This window comes from Peromyscus eremicus, chromosome 8b (genome assembly GCF_949786415.1).
Source record: "Peromyscus eremicus chromosome 8b, PerEre_H2_v1, whole genome shotgun sequence".
In the NCBI taxonomy this organism is placed as follows: Eukaryota; Metazoa; Chordata; class Mammalia; order Rodentia; family Cricetidae; genus Peromyscus; species Peromyscus eremicus.
Window position 1 is genome coordinate 50,554,982 of NC_081424.1, and position 26,650 is coordinate 50,581,631.

General features: G+C 42.9%; 1 protein-coding gene across 1 annotated transcript in view; it reads right to left on the bottom strand.

Moving 5' to 3' along the window:
- Positions 1-4,824: 4,824 nt before the first annotated feature.
- Ipcef1 (interaction protein for cytohesin exchange factors 1) overlaps positions 4,825-26,650 on the bottom strand; it is a 93,269-nt gene continuing 71,443 nt past the window's right edge. The window contains 3 exon segments of the mRNA XM_059272797.1: positions 4,825-4,997; positions 14,238-14,363; positions 21,017-21,210. Coding sequence (XP_059128780.1) covers positions 4,899-4,997; positions 14,238-14,363; positions 21,017-21,210 — 419 coding nt within the window. The 3' untranslated portion in view covers positions 4,825-4,898.

Sequence of the window (26,650 nt, forward strand, 5' to 3'; positions counted from 1 at the left end):
AAAACTAAGTCTCAGAGAACTCTATTTCTGGGAAGATGACATAGATATACTACTTTTCCCTACTGCTCCCACAAAATTTATCTAAAAGCTGAGCACAAACACAAGACATAAAATCAATTAAGATAAAAGCATTATAGTGTGAACAGTAATTTGCAAGTCTCTAGCAAGACTGAAAAGAAGAGCCAAGACACACATTACTGAAATCTGTGATTAAAACAAGGGTTATCAGTACAGACCCCACAGACATAGAAACATAGTAAATAAATATATAAAACAACAAAATTAAATGTGGCAACTTCAGTGAATTTGGATAACTCCTCAAAAATCATAAAGTAACACAAATTAGAAAATATAAACTAGATAATACAAATATCCTAAATAATTACTATTTCTTATTTAAATTTTCTCAAAAACAGGTATTATCACACTAAATTTTTTGCTATGGAATTCTACCACATAGTTAAGGAATTAAATCAATTCTACACAATCTTTCCAAGAAAAGAGAGGAAAGGCCTTTATAACTCATTTCCTAAAGTGACCGTTATACCAATGGAAAAAAAAAACAGACAAGCATAGTACAAAATAAAATTACAGATCAACATCTCTCATGAATGTAGAAGTGAAAATTCTTCTCAACATATCAGCCAACTAGATAAGCAACACAGAAAACAATCATTACACCAAGACCAAAGATAGTTTGATATTCAAAACCAAACTTTAAAAAAACTCTATTATATCAGTAGCCAAAGAAGAAAAATCATGATTATATCTCTTGATACTGAAATTTTATTTTGCCAAATTCAATATCTATTCATGATAGAATGTTCAAAAGAATAAAAAAATAGAAAGAAGAAAATTATTCAATGTGATAAGAAATATCCACCAAATGCTTACCCCTGCCATTTCATTTACTGGTGAAAAGTTGAATGTTTTATTCCTAAGACTGGAAGCAGGACAAATCCACTCTATACACTGACTAAGCATGATGTTGGAAATAACCCAGTGCAGTAAGACAAAATAAGGGAATAGGTCTAAAAGGCATACAGTTTAGATAAGACAAAAATAAACTCCCCTGTTTGTAAATTACATAGTTGGGTTGAAAATTCTTAGAACATTTTAAAAGTACTTGTGTCCTATCATTGATAAGAGACTTTTTAAAAAAATCAGATGACTCAAGGTAAAATATTCCCCAGATGGTTGTATTTCTAGATATTTGTAATGGACATGTAGATACCAAAATTAAATATACAATTCTATTTTTAGCAGGTCAAGACATTTGTTTAGGCATTAATCTACCAAAAATACATAGGTTATATATGCTTAAAATATAAATTATTGATGACAAAAATCAAAGAGCTCTAAACAACTTGAAAAACATATTTGTTTATAGATTGAGAGGCCCAATATACTAAAGATGTCAGATCTCCTTAAAATGGTTGTCACGTAGTTCCTATCAAACTCTCAGCAAGGTCTGCTTTATAAATAGATACAGAAGAGATTTTTCTAAACTTTACATTTTAAACTCAAGGGAGTAAAATAACAAAGACATTTTGAAAAGAAGGAAGGAAGTGAGAGGAAATAATTGGCCTATTTTGATAACTATTTATATAGATAGCTTCAACCACCAAAAGTTCTGGTAGTGACAGAGTTGTAGATCAAATCAATAAAATAGAAAACCAGAAACAGACTCACAAGCATGCCAGACTTGTTTTTGACAAAGACTCGACAGTGACTCAGTGAGAAAGGTGAGCATTAGCAACAAATGGCGCTGGAGTAATTGGACATTCATATGTATAAGAACAGGAACCATGATTCATAAGGCCAAAGAGCATCACGCCTTACATAAAGCATTGTACTTTCCTTGATAAAAAGAAATCACCTATTTCAAGGCACAACTGGGACAGGTAGTTTAGTTTGTTTCTCTGCTGCTGTTGCAAAACACTGACCAGAAGCAACTTAGAGGGGACGGGGATAGTTTTTTGTTTTGTTTTATTTTTGTTTTTGTTTTTGTTTTGTTTTGTTTTGTTGTTGTTTCCATCTAACTGTTATAGACAATCATGGAGGGAAGCCAAGACAGGAACTGAAGCAGAGAGCATGGAGAAATGCTGTTTACTGGATCACTTCTTCCTTTGGCTTGCTCAGCTTTTTTCCTCAAATGAAATCCCCCTCTTCTCAGGTGTCCTAGTCTGCTTTCTCTGTTGCTACAATAAGCTCTGACTGAAACCAACTTAGTGGAAGGAAGAGTTCATTTGACTTACATATACCAGTCCATCACTGAGGGAAGCTGGGACAGGAACTCAAGGCAGGAACCTTGAGGCAGGAACTGAAGCAGAGACTGCTGAGAAATATTGCTTACTGGCTTGCTCTGCGTGGCCTGCTCAGCCTGCTTTCTCATACCACCCAGGACCACCTTCCCAGGAGTGGCACCACCCATCGTGAGCTGGGACCTCCCACATCAATCATTAATGAAGAAAATGCCTCCACAGACTTACTTACAGGCCAAACAAATGGATGCAATCCCTTAATTAAGGTTCCTTCTTCCTAGATAACCCTCACTTGTGTCTAGTTAACTATGACAATCAGCATTTCTGCAAGGCAGTGACTCTTTGGAGAGGTGTTTGCATAACTTGAATGTCTTCAATTCCAACAAAAGCCTCTGAGTGCATAATAAAGCATTTTGTGCATAATATCTCAAAGAAATGGCCAGAGATTCTGAAATTCACTCATAGACTCAATCACAGGATAGGCTGTGAACAAGGAGAGTCTGCACTGTGATTTCGTACTCAGGGCTGAGAAACTACAAACCGATAAAGAACACAATGTCATCTGCATTGTGCTATGATTCCTGAGGAATCTTTATGAAACATGGGACAGAAAGGATCCACTGCATGGAAGAGCCATGGAGAGGCACATAACTGTCCTAGGTCAGATGTCATTGAAATAGAATCGATCACAGACTTCCGTTGATGTGGTGATTTGAGGAAGGGGCAGAGGATAAAAAGGACAGTGCAGAGAAAGGAAGTAACTGTCAAAGTGAGCTAGATAGACACCAGCTTCAAAGTCATCTCCAGGGAGCTCTGAAGTTCATGTTGGGCACTTAGCCTCAGAGCTGGTCCAATCCTAAGGCAAAGGAAACACCCTACAGAAATCAATTTCTGGCCACTTATTGCTGGAGGTGGGATGGGCAAGAAGAGATGGGAACCCTCTCCAGAGAGGCACCTGTTCCCCAGCCATTGGCTAAGGTCTAGACAAAGGGAAAAGGTGTGCACTATTTGTAGGCACTGTTTGCTGGGCATTTGGCCCATCTGCCTGAATAAAGAGACCCAAACAGGACACTCATACCCAATGGAGCGACCTCACGTGCTGTTGACTCCTTACATTTTCATATCATTTACTATACAAGTGCAAGCTGTTTGCCTACAATGCCCTCTGAACAACCACAAGAGGCAAGTGAGGGGTGGGGAACCACATCCTTGCTGTTTAACTGATCTTAAGGCATTTAAGACACATCATCTCCCTCCACTTCCACACATAATGGATTCCCTTTGGGTCTCAGACCTTCACCCCACGACAACTAAGGCCCTGGCTATTGTTAATTTACCAACCGGGTGGCTGTGCTTCTCTTTAACTAGATACGTAGTTATAATGGGGCCTGGGAGAACCAAGAGATACCCCAGGGGATCAAATCACATTCACCATTCTCCTGCCATCCTTTCTCCTTGCTACCATTATCATCAATGTCCTTTTGGTGTCTCCTGTTCTCCTAGTTTGAGGAACCCAAACGGCCTAGATGGTAGACTTCACTTTAATCAAGCTTCTTGCTGTGTCCTGTGGCAGAAGGTGAATCTATGAGTTCACAGAGCCTAAATTTTCAGGGAAAGAAACCATAAATCCTTACGTGGATTGTGTGACGGGATGGCAAACTAAGCCAGTCCTATGTTCATCTCTCGGTTGCCTAAACTTCAATTCAACCTTTTGGGACCAGGATAACCTACAGCGGCCACTTTTTTAATGTACTACATTTGGGGCTAACGAGGCAGCTCAGTTGGTAAAAAGTGCTATCTGTGAGAGCGTGAGGACCTGTGTTCAATCCCCAGTACCCATGTGTAAAGAGCCAGGTGTGGTGGCACACGCTTGTGACCCCATAGCTGGGGAGGCAGAAACAGGTGGATCCTCAGGGTCCTGGTGGCCGGGCAGCCTACCCAAATCAGTGAGTTCTGAGCAATGGAAGACAATCTCAAAGACACAAAGCAGATAGCACCTGAAGACGGATATCCAGGGCTGACCTCTGACCTCAACACACACATTTCTGCACATGCACCCACCTTCACGTGCACACTCACATCACTTAAACAAATACACATATACACATAAGAAAAAAAAGAAGTAAATGCAAATAACACTTTTAAACAAAAATAAAACATGTTTTTAAGGATGGAGCTCCATCAGCATTAAAGACCATCCAGTGAAAGGTCCTTCAGCTGCACCTTAAAGAGACTTTTGCCAGGCTCTTCCAGGCCATCAACTTCAGATTAGTACAGCATGTGCCTGGTTCTCGCAGACAGACATGTGCTCTATGCCTCACTTTCTTGCCGTACTCCAGGTTGCTTATCTAAACTGATACTGTATGGAATCCCACATGTAAACCAGAAGTTCGGTAAGCCTTTGGACAGCAGTATTGACTGAGGCACTATGCGAGGGAAGGACTTATATATAGGTGGGATTCTACTTGTTGGGTAAAATCCTGCCTTTTCTTAGATAAAAGGTGCCATTCTGTTCAACTTGCTGGCAAATAGCAGATTGATTTTCCCTAAATAAAATACATTATTGGCACTCTGATGTTTTGTAATTGTTACATGCAGACAAGGTTCAGCAGCTTCAGTAGTTTTCAGCCCCAGCTAACATGGGCATGCTTGGGGACATGCATGGTAGCCTCTGTCTCTGCTGCTGAGGCTCTTCTGTTCATGAGCACAATGCCTGAGTCCTGAGGTAGTCATCTACAAAAGAAAATCAAAACACAAGGATCCGGTCTTTAAACATGGTACCATTTCCACATATTTATGTTTAAATCTCTCCCTTTAGAACACCAATGTCCCTTCAGCCACTTCTTTCTCCACACAGCATAGATATTCAGATGTGGTACACAAGGCTCTATTCCCCTGGGAGGTTTTTTTCTACCTGGCTTAGAAAGTTACCCATAGATAGGTCTATAAGGCAAGCCAACCATTAATAAATTAAGCTTTAGCATTTTCTTCCTCTGTCAAACAATGAGAAATGTTGCGGAATATTTGTTTACACTGTGTGAAGATGTGTTGCTGTGATGGATTTATTAAAGAGCTGAACAGTCAATAGCTAGGCAGGAGAGAATAGGTGGGATTTCCGGGGAGAGAGAGAACTCTGGGAAGAGAGGCAGGGATTTGCCAGTAGACTCAGAGCAAGTCAGACGTGCCATCCTGAGGAGAGGTAACTGAGCCGTGTAGCAGAATGTAGATTTAAAAATACGGGTTAATTAAGTTATAAGAGCTAGTTGGAAACAAGACTAAGTTAAAGGTCAATCTTTCAAAATTAATAAGAAATCTCTGTGTGTGCTGGCAGCCAGTCCTGACGAGAAAGTACTCCTAAAAAGAAATGCCCTATGAGGTCAAACATGTAAGCTGAATTACAGGTCAGTGTGCAGGAATGGTAAGCAACAGAGGTGCCAGGGCCACCTGTTCACCCAGTTTCCTGTGCCCCCTTAAGTACTTAAGCCGGTATTGAATGTACCACTTCCACTTTATAACAAATTACTTCTGGGCTACCTCAAATTGCTGTCAAGTAGTACCTAGATCTTGATGGCTCTGGCTGCAAAGTTACCTTCACCCCTGACTGGGCACTCTACCAGGCTGAATAACATGCCAGAGACATGTTTTAGCGGTTGCCTGCTGTGGGAGGTCCTGTATGCTGTGAACATATGTTGCTATGATTGACTGATAAATAAAACGCTGATTGACCAGTAGCCAGGCAGGAAGTATATAGGTAGGACAAAAAGAGAGGAGAATTCTGGGAAGAGGAAGGTTGAGGCAGAGAGACGCTGACAGCTGCAATGATGAGAAGCAGATGTTAAGATACCGGTAAGCCATGAGCCACGTGGCAACTTATAGATTACTAGAAATGGGTTAATTTAAGATATAAGAACAGATAGCAAGAAGCCTGCCATGGCCATACAGTTTATAAGTAATTAAGTCTCTGTGTGTTTAATTGGGCCTGAGTGGCTACAGGAGCCGGGTGGACACAGGAATACTCCAGTTACAGTTGCCCTTAATTTCTTACTGATGCAGTCTCACCTCAGAACCTTTGCTACCTGTGCTGCGGCTCTCCTTTCTAAGACTGATCTCCAGAGAATCCACACGGTGGCTTTCTGTACTATGCCCATCTCTCCTACTATACAATCTGAGACATGCATGGCTTGTTCCTGCCACACAATTCATTCTTGTTCAGAAGTCGAATCTCTCCATAATGCTTGACGAAGTCAGAAAGCTCTCCAGTATAGAATATGTTCCCTTGAAAGCTTAGACAGGCTTCACCAATCATAGTGCTTCATTCTTACCGGCAGAAATTTGCCCTTTGCTTTGTGTGATAGATCCTGACCTGCCTCGTCCCACTGGACCCAAATGTTTCACATAACTAATGGGCCCCTGAATCTTCACAGCACTTAATTCTCATTCTCTAAAGTTAGGTATCTAACCTTAGTCTTTACATTATCGACCTGATGGCTAGAGTCCCTTGTGTCTGGCCATACCTTATTGTCCTGGCAATTTCCCAAGACCACAATTGGTGTGACAACCTTGACCCTGGCCATCATTTCCAACCTGGTTGCCATTACAGTAATTCTGACTCATTGCTTAGGTTGTTAAGTGCGGCCATCTGGCCTCCTCTACTATTCTGGGATCCTGTCATCCACATTGCTACTAAACAGTGCATATGCTTTGTGGCAACCTCTGGTGACAGTTCCAACCTCCAACAACAGCCAAGAAGCTTTTCAAAGGGCCTAGTAGTTCCCTTGCTGTCTTGTTCCTGGAGAGGACTGCATTGCCTTATGTGGCATCTGCCACATGTAAGATTATAATCTGAAAGGTCTTCAGGTGTGAGGGGCGGGAGGGCCTATAACTACCACCAAGGGGGGCAGGCACTTCTTACAAAGTCTGATGCTTCTGAGACCTTCCCACATCCCTATCTCAAGTTGTCGGCTCTTGTCCCTTCTCTCGGAAGATTCTGTCTGCTTTGGAGTTCTGTCGTGTTTCCAGTGTAGTCCTGAGTCTGGCTTTCAACTCTTCTTCCTGCCCCCTGACTGTTTCTCTGAAGACTGCCAAACAGCCTCACTCTCAGGCTGTGCAGTGGATTGCAGATAAACTCGAACCTGCTTCTCTCTGCAGTGCATCAGTGGCACTCGAGTGCACTCAGCCACTACTTACCACTCACGTCTGCCAAGCACCAGCAACGCTGGCCTTCCTGTCCTTGTGGGTGGACACTGTGAGCACCTGACATGGTTACTGAACAGGGTTGCCTTTCCATCTGTATACCTGTGATGGTAAAAAGCCAGGGGTATTCCCAGCCGGGAACACACCCTGATGAAATCGAATTCAGGTTGCAGCAAAGGACTTTCAAGCTTGTTACAGCTTTGAAACCCCAGACTTTCTGGCAGATATTGACGACCTATGGGGGACTCCACAGGATATTTGAAATGGGCATTTATGGTAAATGCCATAATCTGGATCCTTTGAGCAGGCTATACAGGGAAACTGAAAACAAATGAGTATTAAAAGTGTAGAGCAACTGACCTTGAGACAGGTTGTCCTATGTTATTCCAAAAGATCCACTGGGACCACAAGGCTACTGAGAAAAATCAGCCTGAAGAAAATGTAATTAAAAGGCACAGTGATATAGAACATATTGACTTTGAAGACAGGGGAAGCAGACAAAGAAGAGACATGGGTGACTTCTGAAAGCCGTAGGGAATAACTCCCCCAAGCCTCCACAAAACATGCCATCCCTCCAGTGCCTGATCTTAGATGGAGAACCCCGTGGTAGCTTCCCAACCTCAGAACTTTGAGGCAACAAACGTGTGTAAGTTGTTAATGATGATAATCTGCTACAGCAGCACTTGGAAACTTGGAGATTGTTCTAGAAACAGTGTACCTATGCCATTTGCTAATCCTTTTCCTATGCCTTTTGTTAATACGTGTGTGTGTGTGTGTGTGTGTGTGTGTGTGTGTGTGTGTGTGTGTTAACAGAGTCTTGCATAGTCCAGGCTGTAATCCAACACAGAAAACAACATTGATCTTTTGCTCCTCCCATCATCATGGGCACCTCCATGCCCACTGTCTGCAGCACAAGGAACCAAACCCAGGCCCTCATGCATGCCGGGCAAGCATTCTACCTTGGAGCTACATTCTCAGCCTAGATCCTTTGACCTAAAATAACTTTACTGCTTCTGGTTGCATGGGGTTAGGGGGTGCTTAGAAATACATGAAGACAAGATGGAGCTGAAGAAGAGGCACTGGACTGAAAAGGAGAGAGGAGCAGGAGAGGAAGGGAACCAGGAAACTACACCATCTGTGGACACTGCAACCCAGGATGTTTGAAACAGGATTGAATGCAGGCAAGCTTCCTGTGGCTGATGGGGACAAGCAGAAAGTAATCTATTCTTCTATTTTGATATATTCTTTGTTCGTATTTTAATAGGCTTGTAACTCTTCCAAATCTGCATTTTACAAAATTATCTAAACAATGTAGATAGCCAGGAATGTTATGTGATCCAATAGACAAGTCAAATTTCATGAACCAATGACAACTTTTTAAATAATTGTATTAATAGGCCTATAAAATGAAAGACATTGGCAAAAGTTAGTGTAGACATAAGTCCCCAACATAAAATTAACTTTCATTTTAAAAATCACATCAACTCTGAACGCTGTTATCTTTATTATGGCCACCAGAGGGCGCAATAACCTTTGTTGAAGATCAAAACCCAGCTACAGGGTGGCATTCTGCATGGGTCTGTGGTTGGTTTGTCCGGTTGGTTTGGGTTTGTTTACTTTATTTTAGTCTTCAAGGAGGAAGAAATAATGCAAGGCAGAAAATAAACACCAGTAGTGCATTTTGATTGTTTTTTCCATACCATTTTACTAGACAGTTGGCGTGTATCGTTATCTTACAGGTTACCCTGGGGATCAGGGGACAGGAGAAATGAGGCATGCCTGTGTTTTCAGTTTAGTCAAAACAGATAGATGACAAAGACCAAAAGCACAATGACCGTTAAGATAGCAACCCCACATGAACATCTTGCCCCAATACCATGCACTGTTGAACCCCAACCCCACCATGCAAATATCAGAACATGTGGCGACTTAAACCATGTTTTTTTGTTACAGGATGTTAAATGTCTCCACGAGGCATGCTTCCCTTTGGACTAAAGCTAAGACACCAGCACAGAGCAATTAAGTTTCTGTACAACAGGAGATATGGAAAACTTTCCTTTTAAATGCAGAAGCCATTTGAATGTGCTCCATGTGGCGTAGTGTGGCAGACACTTGGCTTTCTGTGAATGGAATATCCCCTCCCCATCCACTTCCCAGAGACTGAGGGGGGAAAAAAATCTAGTATAAGGGGCTCTCACCATTATGTGTGGCAAAACCTTAAGCAGTCAGTCAACCCTACATCTAGGACTGAATTTCTCTTGTGGGTGAGTATACAAAAGTGTTTGAAGGGAAATAAATTGAAAATCTCCTTCATATAGGCCATTCTGTTAGCCAGAAACAGAAATACATTCTAAAACTGCATTTGGACACAGCAGCTCTTCAACATAATGTGACATTTGGACAGTCACCCTCTGTACCTAAATTATTTGTATTGCTATATCAAAATATTGTCTTTTTTTTTTTACAAAGAAGTGTCTGTGTCCATAAAATTAAATATGGCTTTCATTGATAGCATGCCTCTCCTCAAAAGAATTAAAAATATTTTCCTTTTAATTTGTTTCATCTCTATGACAATATGATCCTGACATCTCCCTGAGGAAATAAGCATCATTATAATTATATGAGAAGAAACTGAGAACTGAGAATAAAGGGACTCACTCCTAATCACTAACTCTCTGATATCTGACAGGGCAGGGCTCAAAAGGAAAAAAAAAAAATAAGAAAATAAACACTTTCCATCTCTTTAAAGATTCCTATTTCCTCCAGCCCTAAAGTTCTCACAGTGCTATCAACTAGTGTCTTTTCTCAAATAAATGAAGTACAACAATCAGGACAAGCCCCAGTCCTTGGGGAACCCAGAGGCAAGGCAACAGGACCTTTATTTTGGGAAAGAGTGCTCTCAGCAGAGTCCCTGGGGATTCAGCCAAAACCATCTCAGCCAGGTGTGCCCAGCCAGGTGTGTGGAGTCAGGTGTGCCCAGCCAGGTGTTCCCAGCCAGGTGTTCCCAGCCAGGTATGCCTAGCCAAGTGTGCCCAGCCAGGTGTTCCCAGCCAAGTGTGCCCAGCCAGGTGTACCCAGCCAGGTGTGCTGCAGCCAGGTGTGTGGAGTAAGGTGTGCCGCGGCCACATGTGCCGCAGCCAGATATGATGGGCACTGGAGCCAGTCAGACCTCCTGTTCCCCAGCAGTCTGTGCTCTGACAATGACTTCCTCAACAGAGGAAGACATTTTGACTGAGAGCCGAAATTCAAACTCCAATTCTGTCTCTAGCATTTGAGGCTTTGAGCCAGGCATTTCCACTCTACCCATAGTTCTCAGTCATCCTGATCAGCCTACGGGGTGGGAGGATGTGGGGAAGGGGGTCTGGAACATACAATTTGCAAACTACAAAGTGCTGTGTAAAATATAAGGCTTGGGTTCACACTGAAATCTGACTCCAAACCTGACCTCTTTCTCATCCTCTTGGAATCCTAGCAATTATTTGCCCCAGGGTCTTTCTGGGGACTCTGATTCTAGTCTCAGATTAAAGCTACTGGCAAAACTAAGAAGTATGCTCAACAACAGACATCCTCCAAAGGCTGGAAGAATGTGGAATCCATGTGTGCTAACAACCTCTCAACTAGTGAGGGTCTCCCACCAGGCTCTTGCTTGGGTCTTCAGACAAGGACAGAGAAAAGTGCTTCTCCCAGCGCCGAGAAAAAAAAAAGTCCCTAGAGAAACCTAACCCTTAACCAGTGCCACAGGTTTGGAAAGACTTGTGCTCAAAGATCCAGCAATGGTGTCCTGAGCAGCCATGGTTTTGGAACATGCTGCAGACACAGGTCAACAGTCTCCCCTGGGGTCCCACTAACTACCTATAATCCATTTCCCAGCAATGAACTGGAGGAATTCTACTTTTCCCAAATCTGTTGAACCGGAGAAGAGACTCGAGGCCAGGGAAGAGCTCGTCACGATTTCTCCTGCACTGGGTGTGTGTGTGTGTGTGTGTGTGTGTGTGTGTGTGTGTGTGTGTCTAGAAGTGTCACGACTCTTCTGCGCACTCCCTCACCACCCTCACTTACGACTCCAGATGAGGCTAAGAACCCACAGAAGCACTGACCCCGTTCTTCCTATCTAAACCTAGCACAGAGAGAAAATTTTAATTACAAAAATGGAAACAGGATGTTTCATGTCCAGGAGGCCAGGACACTACTGAGACTGACTTGGGAACGTTCTGCAGGTTGGTTTTAACTATCAAAACAGAAATTTCTACTCCCCCGGCTTTCTTGAAGTTACTTTGAAAAATAACCCTATGGATTGGTCACGGAATTTCATGGACTAATTTTGCCTTGAGATCTGAATGTTACTAAAGGACTTACATTCAAAGGTCAGTTAAACATATATTGATGAGAAGCCAAAGTAAAAAATTTAAATAGAGCAAACAGCCCTGATAAAAAGTATTTGGAGCTTCAACATTGGGTGTAGGGGGGTGATGGACATGGGTAGACAGATGTTGCAAATAAAAGACATGGATGAATATTCTTCCCAAGCTAAGATTTGCTCCATTATTAATTCACCTTCCTTCGATGTTTTCTTGCACTGTAAGTCCCAGAGCATCACCCTCCCAATAGCTGCTAGCCACAGGAAGAATCAATAGTGATGTTCTGAGGTTGAGGGATTAGCCTCCCAAACTGCATGGTATCCAGATAGAGGACCCAGTGTGTCCTTTCCCAGCTCATCTCTCAACTTAGTGAATCTTCTCATTCCTCTTTGTTTCTTGGTTAATTTTTCCTTTCTTGAGGCAAGGATTTTTTTTTCATTTCAATGTACAAAAAGTCTTGATAAAGTACAGGGAAATATGAAACAATTCTTTACATTTAGTTTGTAGATATAGACCTGATGGCTACTTCTATTTGAATTTGTCAAGCTGTATTTGATGTTATGATATTAATATGTATGTCAACAATTTGCAAAGGGCAGGTGAGATGCACATGGATTCTTAGTGAATTGTGGATTTTTTGTAATTTATTTATTTACTTTATATCCTGGAAAAGGGACTGAACTCAAGTTATGGTTATTTTTATGATGAGAAGATGTCATTGGGATGGATACATTGTTTCTCTATGAAGTCTCTCTCTCTTTTTTTTTTTTTTTTTTGAGCTGGGGATTGAACCCAGGGCCTTGTGCTTGCTAGGCAAGCACTCTACCACTGAGCTAAATCCCCAACCCCTCTATGAAATCTCTTTAACAACAAATCTTAATTTCTATTAATATTATTTGGGAACTATATTGCTTATATTTCATTTGGCCCAAGATTTCATGAGATATGTTCCTTTGAGTCTATAATTTCTGCCATAAATGTAATAAACCTTACACTTTCTGAGTAGAAGAGCTAGCCTAAGGTGCAAGTTAAGACAATGGCATTGACATTTAAGAGCTCTGGAGCTGGGGGTGGAGGTGCAATAATAGAAAGAAGGCATTCAGAAAATGGATAATTATTGATACATGCTCCCTTAATTTTCTCATGAGATTTCCTGAGCATTCCTCACACATCATAGCACAACATACCTTCAGTCAGTCACTAGTATGCCTATTTTTCTCAAGCAAAAATGATAGACCTCTAGAATATATATATATATATTGAACAACACATAATAGTACACTCTTTTAAAACACTATAATTTGCACTTCTATAAATATATTTAAATAAGAAACATAGACAGCTATTCACATCTTACACTATATGACACATAAACATACAAAAATAAAACAATCCTGTTTAACTGTTTTGTTGTTTTGTTGGTCTAGGTTCTTCTCCAAGTTCAGAACAATTCGGAAATAATAACCTTGAGAATTTGGATCCCAGGAAAACTGGATATGAATTCATACTGGGTTTAGGTACCACAGCCAGGGATGAACACAGTCTGACATTCCTTGCAATGGGTATTACTATCTCCTACTACTGTTCAGAGAAGCTGGGGGTGGAGGACAAAGATCCCCAACTGTCACATGACCATCTGTCTCCTTGACATTGTGAGAAAGGGCCACCTTAATCAGATCCTCCACCGTAGGCAGAGCATAAACATATGAAGTTGTCCTCTGAGTGGAACGGAACACATGCCTCCTCCCTGGGCTCCCCCACTCTCCATCTCACCAAGCCATACTCTTCAAATAAGCACTCAACACATTGAAAAGGCACTGCTCTTTGTACCAAAGGTAAGAAAAGCCTTGTATTCCACAAATACTAACACATGTCTAGTTCCAGTAGCTACTGCAGAAGAAATCCCTCCACTTGAAATGTTTTGCAGAACTCTACTGCCCACCAAAGGGGATTCTACATGTTTCTTTTGCAAAATGGAACATTCCAATGAATAGTTATCGCCAGTAAAATTGGATATGGTAGGTTGTAATTCTCTTGAAAGCAAAGGAGGAGGTTACCCCTTTCACATCCCACCTAGAGCCTAGCATGACTACCAGCTCCCAACAGGAGCACAGAAAATATGCCTGCTCAGATGAACTCCATAACTCCAATACTGATGAATGCAACACATGGAAGCCAGAACTCCCACTGCATCTGAACTGGCTTCACCTTGGTTGTGTCCTTTGGAGGGATGGATGATGCCTTAGGAACTGAGTTTGGGGTTTCCTTGTAAGCAAAATGTATGCCCTGGCAGTGTCTTGTAGAATGTCACAGTAACAAGGAAGGGGGCAGCCCTGGCTTCTGCTCAAAGAGAATTTTCAACACAGTCAGAAGAGCCGGGGTTCTTGAGTTCCTGGGGGATGACTTCAGGGTCCTGAGGTACCTGCTGCTGATGATAGATGTCCTGGATCAGCAGGGTGTTCATGACCTTCCACTCTCTGTACTTCCTGGCAGTCAGCTTTGGATCATCCAGCAGTTGGTTGATCATGGCCAGATCGTGTTCTTTGCACTGGCCAAGAAGAAAACAGGAAGGAAAGAGTCATCAGTGAGTACATGAGTATCTGAACTTTGGTGAGTCAACTTCTTCCGACACACGGACCCATCCACCGCAACACTATCAAAGTGGCTTTGCACATTAATATTCTAATTTCTTAATATGCCTGGGGTCTAGCACAATATCTCTTTACATGTGGGAGCCATCAAGAAGCGATATACATTCACCCCCAAGTTAGTGAAAGAACCAGAGAGTCTGTCTTCTATGCTGGTCCCCCTTGACTCATCTATTACCCCACACAGCAGAGGTGACTCCATTTTAGTGTGTCACTGGGTTCCGGCTATGCCCTGAAGCTATGTTGTACACACAGGTACTTCACTGACCATCCAAACGTCACTAAGTAAAACTGGAACATAGCACTTTACCCGAGGCACGAAGTAATAAAATATGTCTTTTTAGATTTTTTAATTATTTAATTAAATCATATTCTATTAACAGACATATTTTTATATGAAGAGTATGGTTTCTCGTTTTATTCAATGATGAGGCATCTAACTTCCACCCAAATAGTGTGTGTGCCAGTATAAAATAACCTATCAGTGCAGTTTCCTCCGCTTCACTGACAGTCATTCCCATTTTAAGTAAAAGAGAGTAAAAACATGATCAGGATCAACAAAAGTGGATCACTCAGCCCTGACCATTGTTAGGTTTGGTCCGGGACTGTTTCAAGATGACACTGAGACAGATTAATAGGGACTAAGGAGTTTATGAGGAGACTTATAGCACCATGGACAGACAGACAGACATAGGGGTAACTCCATGGCAGGGATTCTGGCAGCACCAGAGAGACAGTTTGGAGGGTTCTCTGAAAAGAACCAGAGCCCATGTGAGAGAATTGGAACTCTCTTTTTTTATAGCCCTCTGAGGACAGGGGAGGTCTCAGCAGGAGGCTGTAGCTCTAATTCCCAGGCAGAAGGCAGTGAAGGGGTGGGGAACAGCATGTGTATGGCACCAATAGCCCTCATCTTGCCAATACCCGCTTTGGTGTTAATTCACTTCCCAGGTGAGAAACCCTGTCTCCCTGCCAAGGCCTCACAGTGTCCTGGTAGAGTGTCTGTGGGTATCTCTAAGAAGAAGCCTTAGCAGAGGCTTTGTTCTAACACTGTATTCTTGAATCATTTTATCACAGTCTTTCTCCATCTCTGGAACCATGGTGCTAACTGGGCATGTGCAGTCCAGTAAGTCACAGTGGCCCAGTGTTGCTCCAGCCTGCTAAGAGGTCCTCGCTTCTGATCCTCTACCGTAAATCCATACTTTTAACAGAAATGATGGACTCCTCCTGCACTGTGAGTCTTCTTTATGACTTCTCTCATCATGCAAACCTCAGCTCCGATTGCTCTTCCTCTACCACCATGCTGCTTCCCAGTATAATACTATTGGCCCAAATTTTCTTACCTACACAATGCTGGTTTACACCTCCAAACTGCTGAGCTACCAGGAGCACCTCCCTTAGCTTATACATAGTGCTAGCTATCATGTTCAGTGGAAAACTGTGAGCCCCCCAACTTGAGCCACACAGTCTTATTTTCATGCTCTCCTGCCCTCCAGTACAGAGCCTATAATTCATAATCGTCTATTCAGACATCTGTCCCCAAAGCCTAAAAGGGGCTGGAGAGATGGCTTTATGGTAATGGTACCTTGCTGTGCAATCTTGAGGGTTTGTGCACTGGCTAATTCTATGTCAATTTGACACAAACTAGAGTTATCAGAAAAGGAGGGAGCCTCAATTGATAATGTGCTTCCAGAAGATCAGGCTTAGACAAATCCTTAGGGCATTTTCTTAATTAGTGACTAATGTGGGAGGGCCCAGTCCATTGTGAGTGGAGCCAAACCTGAGCTGGTGGTTCTAGGTTTTATAACTATGACTCAAGTCTCCCATCTCCACTGGGGCATCCTCACTGACACTCATGTACCATGTTATTTCTTCTACCTTGAAAGTTCTCTCTGACCCCACCTCTATCCAGCTCAGGCTCTGTTGTCTTCCTTGTCCCCAGTGACCATTCCTTCATAGTCTTACTTCTGGTCTACCAGGCTTTTATCCCCACCACTCTACCAAACCAGGGATGCTCATCAGTAACCTCTATGTTGGCTCATCCAATGGTTAATTCCCCATCTTCATATTCATCAACATACCTAAAGCTGCTGGCCACTGCTCCACCTTGAACATGTCTACCTGGATGCTTCTATAAGACATACTCTTAACTTTCCTTGTCCCTTGATAGTTACTTTACTGGTTCCTCATTACCCAAACTCTTGACACTGGAATTTGCTGTGGGATGGTCTGTATGTCAAATGTGTTGCTGATTGGTCAATAAATAAATCACTGATTGGCCAGTGGCCAGGTGGGAAGTATAGGCGGGACTAACAGGAGAATTGAGAGAACAGGAAGCTGGGTGAGAGAGACACTGCCAGCCGCCACCATGACAAGCCACATGTGAAGATCCCGGTAAGCCACGAGCCACATGGCAAGGTATAGATTTATAGAAATGGATTAATTTAAGCTGTAAGAACAGTTAGCAAGAAGCCTGCCACGGCCATACAGTTTGTAACCAATATAAGTCTCTGTGTTTACTTGGTCGGGTCTGAGCGGCTGTGGGTCTGGCAGGTGATAGAGATTAGTCCTGACTGTGGGCCAGGCAGGAAAACTCTAGCTACAGGAATGTTCAAGAATGCCAGTCTTTGTCTGTGCCTATGTTCTCTGCGTGTTCACACTCTTGGGGGCCTCCTGAAAGCTCTGCTTCCATACCCCTGCAAGCTTATGATCCCAGATTTCTATCTCCCCTAAACTTCATCTTTGTTCATCTAAATTTACCATTAGCTCTACTTAAACAGCTAATTGTCATGTCAAAGACAACAAGTGTAAACCTGAGGTCATTCTACTACCTGATGCCTTTAGGTGTCCACACTCTGGATTTCAAGTATTTCCAAATAAACGTTGCATCACAGTGCAGCATATGTAAAGAAAATTGCACAAATGGGAAGGTTTGTGCTTGAGAAATTATATCAAAATGAACACACCTCCATAACCAACTCCAGCGTCAAGAAAAGACCCTTGCCCAGGGCTCACCTCATAAGCTCCACTTGGGTCCCTTCCCAATAGCTAAGAAATAATTATGATAGCTTTGCTCATGATTAAATGTACACACACTGATCTGTTCAGTAAGTTACGGCTTATTTTGGTTTATTGTTATAGGCAGTTGTGGTATTTTGTTGTTGTTGTTGTTGTTGTCAATTTTGTTTGTTTAGCAGCACTAGGGGGTGGAACTCAAAGCTTTGTGCATGCTATGCAAACACTCTACCATAGAGCTATATACCTAGCCTTTCTTGTTAGTTTCAACATGGCCAATTTATACATGACAGGAGCTTGCTGCCTCTTGAGGCTCACTGGGCAACAGAACATGAGCTACAGTTCACAGGCCTCCAACACTGTGCTTCTCTGAGGCCTAAGTGACCCCTGGAAAGAAAACGAATGTTTTCTACACAGCAGAGAGCAGTTAGATTGGGTGTGAGATGACCCCTACCATTCCCTGCTTCCTGAGATTCATCTGTCTGTGGAATCTTGTTCCAGATTATTGGCTGACCTGATAGCCTGCTTCTGTCCAACAGAACATCACAGAAGTATGGTAGTTTAACTATGGCGATTGGGTTATTACTTGCTTTGCTCACTTGCTATCACTGTCTTCTTCCTTGCTGTGATAAGTCAGCTTCTCAGCTGTAGTGGGTAGCCATTCCAGCTTTGATCAGGAAGTTCCAACCCCCATTTGATGCTTTGGTAACTGTCATGCCTACAAGGTGGGGCCAAGGGAGGACTCTGAAGACCTGAGATATGGATGCGCCAGCTCTCTTTGTTCCTGGACCCTGGATGCTGGAGGTAGACTGAGCAGAGTTCTCCAGAGAACACCGCTGGACTGTGCCACACCTTTTCCAGACCCTGTAAACTATCCCTTCATTTGTAAGTTACCCCACAAAATAAACCTCCCTTTTAACTACGTGGAGTGGCCTTAATAATTTCACCAATACTCAGCTGTGAGCTGCCCTGCATAGTCTACTTGACAAGAACCTGAGGTCGGTCTCCACTCAGCAGACAGACAGCAGCAGACATGCTCAGAGCCATAAGCTGCTAGGAACTGAATGATGCCAATTCCAACATGGGAACCAAGAAAGCAGACATCCCCCAGTGGAGAAATGAAGAGCCTGGAGGACACTTTGATCACACACATAGGAGCTAATGGAAGAATCCCATGTCTAAGCCATGCCCAGACTGTAGAGCCACAGAAATTCTGGCGGAATAAATACTTCTTACTTGAAGCTCCCAAGCTTCAAGCTAACCATGAGACCTACCCTACTGGGAGAAAAGAAGTCACTGAAGTCATCCATTGCATGGCCTAACTATGCAGAGCAAGAATTCATAGGAAACCAGAGAGGCTGGTAAATGTCTTTGATCCTTATTGTCCGAACACACAGGGTATTGTCAAGGTCTAGAATCTCCAATCTGTTGCTCTATGGATTCTAGAGTCACAGCCTTCCTCTATCATGTCCTGAGCTACCCATAACCCCATTGGCTTCTACTTGCTGCTGCTCCCAACCTAAACCCAAACAGATCATCCCCAATAGATGTTCTACCTCCATGAGGGTCTTTCCTTCATCTTCTCCATATTCTAATCTCTTACTCATGAGCCAGCCACCAGCTAAACATAGCAACCCTAGATTGGGTCACTTCCATCCTCTGGGCTATTAAAGCCCTCAAAGCTTGCACCCACTAAGGTACTTATTGTGCTGCATTTCAGCCATCTGTTTTCCTGTCTCCATTGTCCTGAGCATCCCACTCCACGGTTACAGTGACCTAGGATGGTGCCTGGTACACAGTAATGTTCAGGAAACAGTTCTCCAATAATGAAGTCATCCATCCTACAAGATGTTTATCAAAATCTTAACATTCTCTGGCAAATTACACTGACTAACCCAGCACGTTAATCAGCTCTGCACACACCACAAAATGAGTGCTAGTGGTGTCTTTTCATCATTAACTATTAGAGAATTTCTCTGAACTTGGAGTTTCTTTGTAAAACTGAACCGTTCTTTTCCTTGCCCTTTCCAGCCTCATTTTTGCAGATTTTGGGGATGCCTGGTTTTTCTCTTGACTAGCTTGGATGTCTGACTACCCATACACACTCAGCTATTTCATTATTGTCCTCATGATTGGTGACATTTCTTCCTGGAAAGGGACTCAAAATTTTTAACATGAAAGGACATGCGTACTTCAGAATTGAACTGCGGGCTCCAGAGAGGCTTTTGAGAAGCATGAGTCTTCTGCTAATTTAAGATGACTACAGAGCACCCTGCCCTCCACCTGCTGGTATTATAGTCTCAATGTAAAAATAAGATGCTCCTGTTGTGAGGAATCCTTCATTAGGGGAAGCTGTGGAAACAGCTTCAGTATGTCCTGCACACTGTCCCCTATTCCCATGTGACAATATCTGTTGGTTTATTACCACGGAATGTATGCCTTCTGCTGCCTGGCTCTCACTATGCTTCTCAGCTGAAATGCCTAGAGCTGACAATTAGAAAATAATCTGGCCGGGCAGTGGTGGCGCACGCCTTTAATCCCAGCACTCGGGAGGCAGAGGCAGGTGAATCTCTGAGTTCAAGGCCAGCCTGGTCCACAGAATGAGTTCCAGGATGGCCAGGGCTACACAGAGAAACCCTGTCTGAGAGAGAGAGAGAGAGAGAGAGAGAGAGAGAGAGAGAGAGAGAGAGAGAGAAAAGAAAATATTCTCCTGATCTAGTAAAACACATAGATGGTGCCCTGAATGAGTCAGGTGAAACCCTTATTTCTATTACTGTTTATTTTTGCCAAAGAGCCAGTGATGGCAAATGTCTGCAGAGGAATAGTACTTTCTGGACATGAACACATAAACTAAAAGCAATCAGTCTCTATGCATAAGACCCAAACAAGATCAAGCTCAGCCCAAATCCCATCGTGGACCCAGAAGGGGCTCATATGTTTCACCCCTAGCTGAAAAGATTTAGGCAATTGAGGGCTGAGGGGGGAGGGAGAGTAAGTTGACTTCGGGGATACGGCCCCTGAGTGGCTACCCATGCTCTGGTTGAAGGTCCTACCCTATGCACATACAAGCAGCGCTAAGTACACTTGGTGGGCTTTAAAACAGAGGTAGAAAGCACACATGGCTGAGTGGGAAAGTGGTAGTGGGAGAGGAATGGGGGAGGGAAGGGGGTGGATTTTGATGGAAATATATGAGTGTATGAAATTCTCAAACAATAAAAAGTTTTAGAGCCGAGTATTATTCTGGACACAATATTACAAAACCAAATCACACACAGTCCTTCTTTGCTCTCTGGGATTTGGAAATTCAAACTTTGAATCAGACTGAATGTAAGACTGAAGCCTGCTATGTACGGATGCTGCGGTGTGAGGGATCCGGCTCTTTTAAAAGGTCACAGTCGTCCCACTGTGAGGAGGTTACTTTCTCTGCTCTTTCCTCCTCCCACACAAGTGTTCTGAGATGGCCATGAATCTCTCTGCAGTCAGCCCTTCCTTGCCTGCCCTGGCTCCCACCTCGAGGTAGCCCAGTCTGAGACTGCCTTACCTTTAACGTGCTGTTCAGGGTCCTGATCTTGTGAAGCTTCTCATTTATGGATGGGTTCTTGCACCGCTTCACAAAAGACTTTCTCAGCTCCTTCTTGGTTGAAGGTCGCCGGTCCCCGAGAGGAGACAGACTAGCTTGCTCCAATGATTTGTAGAGTTTCTCCATCTCATCATCCTCAGATACTTTTATTTCTTCTGTTTAAAAAGAGCAGTATCCACAAACCCAGTTAAAAACAAAGAGCAAACATCAGACAGTGTGGTCCTCAAGCATTCCTATTCACACCTTCATCTCAAACTTCTGGTCTCCAGAAGCATAAAGCCATGATGTTCTGCTGTCTGGACATTCATACCATGCCACTTTGCTACTCAGGAGACCACAAGCCATTTAAAGACATGTAATTGTAACCTATTCTAATAAGACCACACACTGACTTATTGCTTGGAGACTGTGGGGGTACAGTAAAGGACTTCAATAGTACAAATGTTTGTAACATTGACACAATTTAATCCACTTCTAGCCCTTTAAAATCCATATCCTTCTCAAGCAGAAATCCCATGCATTTCATTCTAACACCTCCTAAAGTCTTAAATCAGTTCCACATCGACTCTGGTCAGTATCACATCCAAATAGCCTCAAAGTTGGGTACTGAGAGGCTCAGAGAGAATTTGTCTGGGTGCAAAATTCCTTTCTGTTTCTGAAGAAGCAGATACGTCACCTTACAGGCAAGCCCTGCAAGCTAATGTTCACTCAAGTCTGAACACCTACTGCCCTGGTGCTTCCCAGTGTTTTCTGAGGAAGAAGCCTGCCCGTTGGCTGGTTGTAGAAGAGTTATCGTTTCTCACCCTGTTCCACACTATCTGCCCCTTTTAACTCCACCTATCTGGCCTCATCCCACCAGTTTAGAGAGCAGTGAGCCTCGGCAGACTACTAAGACATAGGCACAGGTAGGCCAGTGGGGACCAGGAAGACTCAGTTCTAGAATATTTGTTTGGGGGTGTCAGAGATGCTTTCTACATTTAAAAAAAAAAGAGTAAATATAGTAGTAAATGGGTCAGAAGTTTCCAGGAATTCTCCCAAGAATTAGAATGGAGCCAGTGCTCCCTTGGAGCCCTCTCAACCTGAGGAACCAGTGTGTTCCCCTTGTGAGGCTACGCTGGGTATAGCTTTCAATCATTGGTCGCCATGGGGACCTTAAATGACAGCATCAGCTCCTGAAGGAAATATTGACTCTTTGCGTGGCTTTTATTTCTCGTAGACAATTTCAATTCATTGTTCTTTGTTTCCTGAAAACAATCTTGGGAAATAGGCACAAAGAGATTCCTTGCCCGACAAACCCCTCAGTGTTTGTATCTTCCCTCCTGTGCTGAGGAAAAGATTCAGAGAGAGCCCTACTGAACAGTACGATCATGGAGTGGGGCTGAGCAAAATGGGCTCTGAGGCAGATACACAGGATAACAGAGGAATACCAGAACCCAGGAACTTTGATCACATCACAGTTTATTCTTCTGTGACTAGAAGCCCTTCAAAAGGAGCTTTTGTCGCTTTACCTCAGGCAGTTGCTATGAGTTATCCTCAGTACTTGCCTGACACGGAGAACAACATCTTCCTAACAACTGGCTTAAAGTGTTAGCCAGAATATTTTTTTCTTTTGTTTGAGATGATATCTCACTATGTAGCCTCATAGTGATGAGCTGGAACTGGTGATGTAGACCAGACTGTCCCAGAACTCACAGAGATCAGCCTATCTCTACTCCCTGAGTACTGAGATTAAAGACATTCGCCATCACTCCTGACCCAGACCAACTTCTTGTCTCCTAATCTAATGGTCTCCTATCAAAATTGGGAGGAAAACGTGTAAAAAATGTGGCTAAAGACTTCTGGCCTTGGGTACTGTGCAACCATCAACAGTCAACTTTTGTCAATAAACTCAATAAAAGAAATCCCCATGGATAATCGCTAGGGAAATGAAAATTAAAACCACAGAGGGATGCCATGTCATACTTATTAGGATGGCTAATATAAAGAAGACAGACAGTAGTTAAGAGTGTCCAAGGATGTGGAGAGATGGAAGCCCTCATTTACCACTAATGGGAATGAAAAGGTTAATGGTCTTCAAGATAGTACAATGCCAACAGGACCCTGCAATTCCACCTCTATATTTATATTAAAGGGAAATAAAAACACGTTCTCACATCAGTTGTACATAGCTACTCATAACAGCATTATTCAGAAGAAAAAAGGAGACGGACGTAAGTAAATTTTTATCAATGGTTGAGTGGAAAAAAGGAACATGGTGTGCACACACGAGAGGACTAGCCAACAACTTAAAGAAATGGAATGCTAAATCACCCACCATGTCACACCATGGCTTAAACTTGGAATCATCATTTAAAAAAAAAAAAGTCACAAAAGACCACAGATTCTATCGTGTGAAATATCCAGATCAAGCAAACTCAAGGAGACAGAAAGCTACCTGGGAGCCCAAGACACAGACAGGAATGAGGAGTGCCTGTAATGCGCAGGGCTTTCTTTTTGTGGAGTTGAATGTTCTCTAGCCAGGCTGTGGTGATAGCTGCACAACTCTGAGGAAACTACAAACCACTGAACTATAAATCTGAGGCTATGTGAAGCATGTCACTATAGTGGTAAAAACTAAAGAAGGTTCTTATAAGGTGTCATGATAGGAGGTAATGTGTTCACAGAAAAACCCTTAAGCCCTAGAGATAATCTAGAGATTGGAAAAGTCTTAAAAATAATGGAGCCAGACACTATGATCCTAGCGGTTGGGAGGTAGAGACAGGAGAATATCAAATTCAAGGTCAGCCTGAGCTATATGAAAAATCTTATTTCACAGAAACAAAGGCAAAGACATATAACTCCTAAAGAAGCATTAGGATTGAGAACTTGTCACAAACATAAGGACACATAACCTGGTATGCCCTCTTTTTCATAGCCAAGCAGGTAGTACTCTATCTAAAAACTCCTAACTGTATTTATTTCATAAATAACATTTGCAGAACACACTTTAATAAACAAGCAAATGTGTGAAAGAGCTAAATAAAAATTGTTTCATTGAATTTCTTTGTACTCAACAAGCAGTAGCTACTAAAGACAGAGATAAAAGCACAATTTGCTTTTCATGAATACATTACGTGGATAATTATGCAGGGCAAAATTGTAGTAAGATAATTCATCTGGCTCAACAGATATTAAAGCAGTTAAGATAAAAATAACCTTAGAGGTTTGGGATAACGAGGCACAGAGTGTGTTCTTCAAATTTAAAAAAAAAATGAATAGGATTGTTTTGGATAATTTTTATTATCTTTTAACATACTTGCATAAAATATATAATGTTTATGGAGTCCAGTCAAAGGGAGGGAAGAGGGATTATATTAGCAAGGGGGGAGGGGTCAAGATCATGATAGGGAACCCACAGAGACAACTGACCTGAGCTAGTGGGAGCCCACAGACTCTGGACTGACAGCTGGGGAGCCTGCATGGGATTGAACTAGGCTTTCTGAATGTGGGTGACAGTTGTGGCTTGGTCTGTCTGTGGGGACCCTGGCAGTGGGACTATGACTTATCCCTGGTGCATGAACTGGCCTTTTGGAGCCCATTGCCTATGGTGGGACACCTTGCTCAGCCTTGATGCAGCAGGGAGGGACTTGGTCCTGCCTCAACTTCGTATGCCAGACTTTGCTGACACCCAATAGGAGGCCTTACCCGAATGAGGAGTGGATGGGGGGGGGGGGAGCAGGAGGAGGAGAGGGAAGGGGAACTGTGATTGGTATGTAAAATGCAAAAAAAATAATTTTTTAATATCAGAAGCTATGTCTGCCCCTCCCCACCCCCCCCACCCCACCCCACCCCACCCCCACACACACACATATCTTTCCCTAGTTTAAACTTTGGGTTGTTATGGTAAGGAGTGGGTGTATCCAGTTAAAGACCACCTGGAAAAATGAAAACAAATCAGCAATCTGGTTCTTCTTCCTCAGCAGAAACCAGAACCTGAGAGACTAATGTCAGACTTCTAATAATATAATTCTGAAATGATTCACAAACTTACAGGAAATGAAAGGGCAGACAGTACCATTAGGAGTAAAGAAAATATATCACTGGCTTTCCAGCATGTCCTAATCTAGGAGATGTACGGTGTGTTACCAGACACCCAGGGGACACATCTGTGACTCAATCTAGTCCACAGCCCAGACAGGGGATTTATACTGTTTTTACCACTGTTAGAGGCCAGTGCTTTCTTTGGTCATTGTTGTAGGACCATGAAATGAACACCCAGTAATAAAAGAAGCAGGTGGTAAATGGAAACACGGGATAAAGGGAGACCCAAAGCTACACATGCATGGCAATACAACTTGCCCCTGACCGCAGTAGAGGAGAGATGAGTCCTTCTGAATCAGTATATCTGCTCTATGCTGCTGGATCACCCTCCAGGCACCAATGTACCGTGACCTGATTGATTGCTATATGAACTCAGGCTTTGCCAATTAAGCCTCTCTGGATTAGTATTTGAATATTTATTTTATTTTATGGGTATGAGTGTTTTGCCTGCATAAATGTACTTGCACCATGTGCATGCATGCCTGGTGCCAGCAGAGGTCAAAAGAGGGCATCAGATCCTCTGGATCTGGAGTTGTAGACAGTTGTCAACCCCGATGTGGATGCTGGAAACCTAGCCCAGGTCCTCTGCAAGAGCAACAAGTGGTACTCTGAACCTCTGCGCCGTCTCTCCAGCCCCCTCTAGGTTAGTCTTGTAGTAAAATAATTTTAACATCCCTCTCTGTAAACATGCAGTTCTTTTCTGAATTATAATTTCATTCTAGAAAGCACTAGTTTATCTTTCTTGTCTTACCAGATTGCAAAGATAAAGAGGAAAGGGTTGGCAGGAAAGATCCTTCGTCTCTCTCCCATTGGAAATGGAAGCCAAGCGCGTTATTTCCACCTCCCTTATCTCCCGAGAAAAAACAAATAAATTTTGTCTGACAGTGAAGTGTCTCCTCTCAAGCGTGTACCATAGTCTTCCCACGTGGGGCAGCAGGACTTCAGTTCCCACTGACACATGGGCACCTTATGGACTGCTGCCTCTCAACGTACTAGTACTTTGCCGAGGTTGAAAGCATTATCTCAGAGATGAGGGAAGTAGAGAGTCCTGAAAAACAGTCAGTGATTTCCCCCCAAAATGCCAATTAGTGGTGGGTACTAAAAATAAAAGCCCCATTCTGTGTAGGCTCATGGGTTTCTAGATCATTCTTCACAAATCTGAACAGGGAAACAGTCTCCTGGGGAACTTAGGAAAATGCAAAGCTCTGCTTCAGCCCATCTGGGATGGTACTGACACTTGAAATGTGTGTGTGTGTGTGTGTGTGTGCGCACGTGTCTGTGTGTGTGTATCTATGTGTGTATGCATGAGTGTGTGTGTACATGCATGTGTAGATGACTGCTTGTGTGTAAGTGTATGCTTAAGTGTGTATGTGTGTGAACACGAGTGTCTGTGTATGTGTGCACATGCACAGGTGTGTGTTCTTGTATATACTGGTGCACCTGCACATTTGCATGCCTGCATATAGAGGCCAGATGTCAATCTGGGTTGTCATTCCTCAGGCAACATCCATCTTG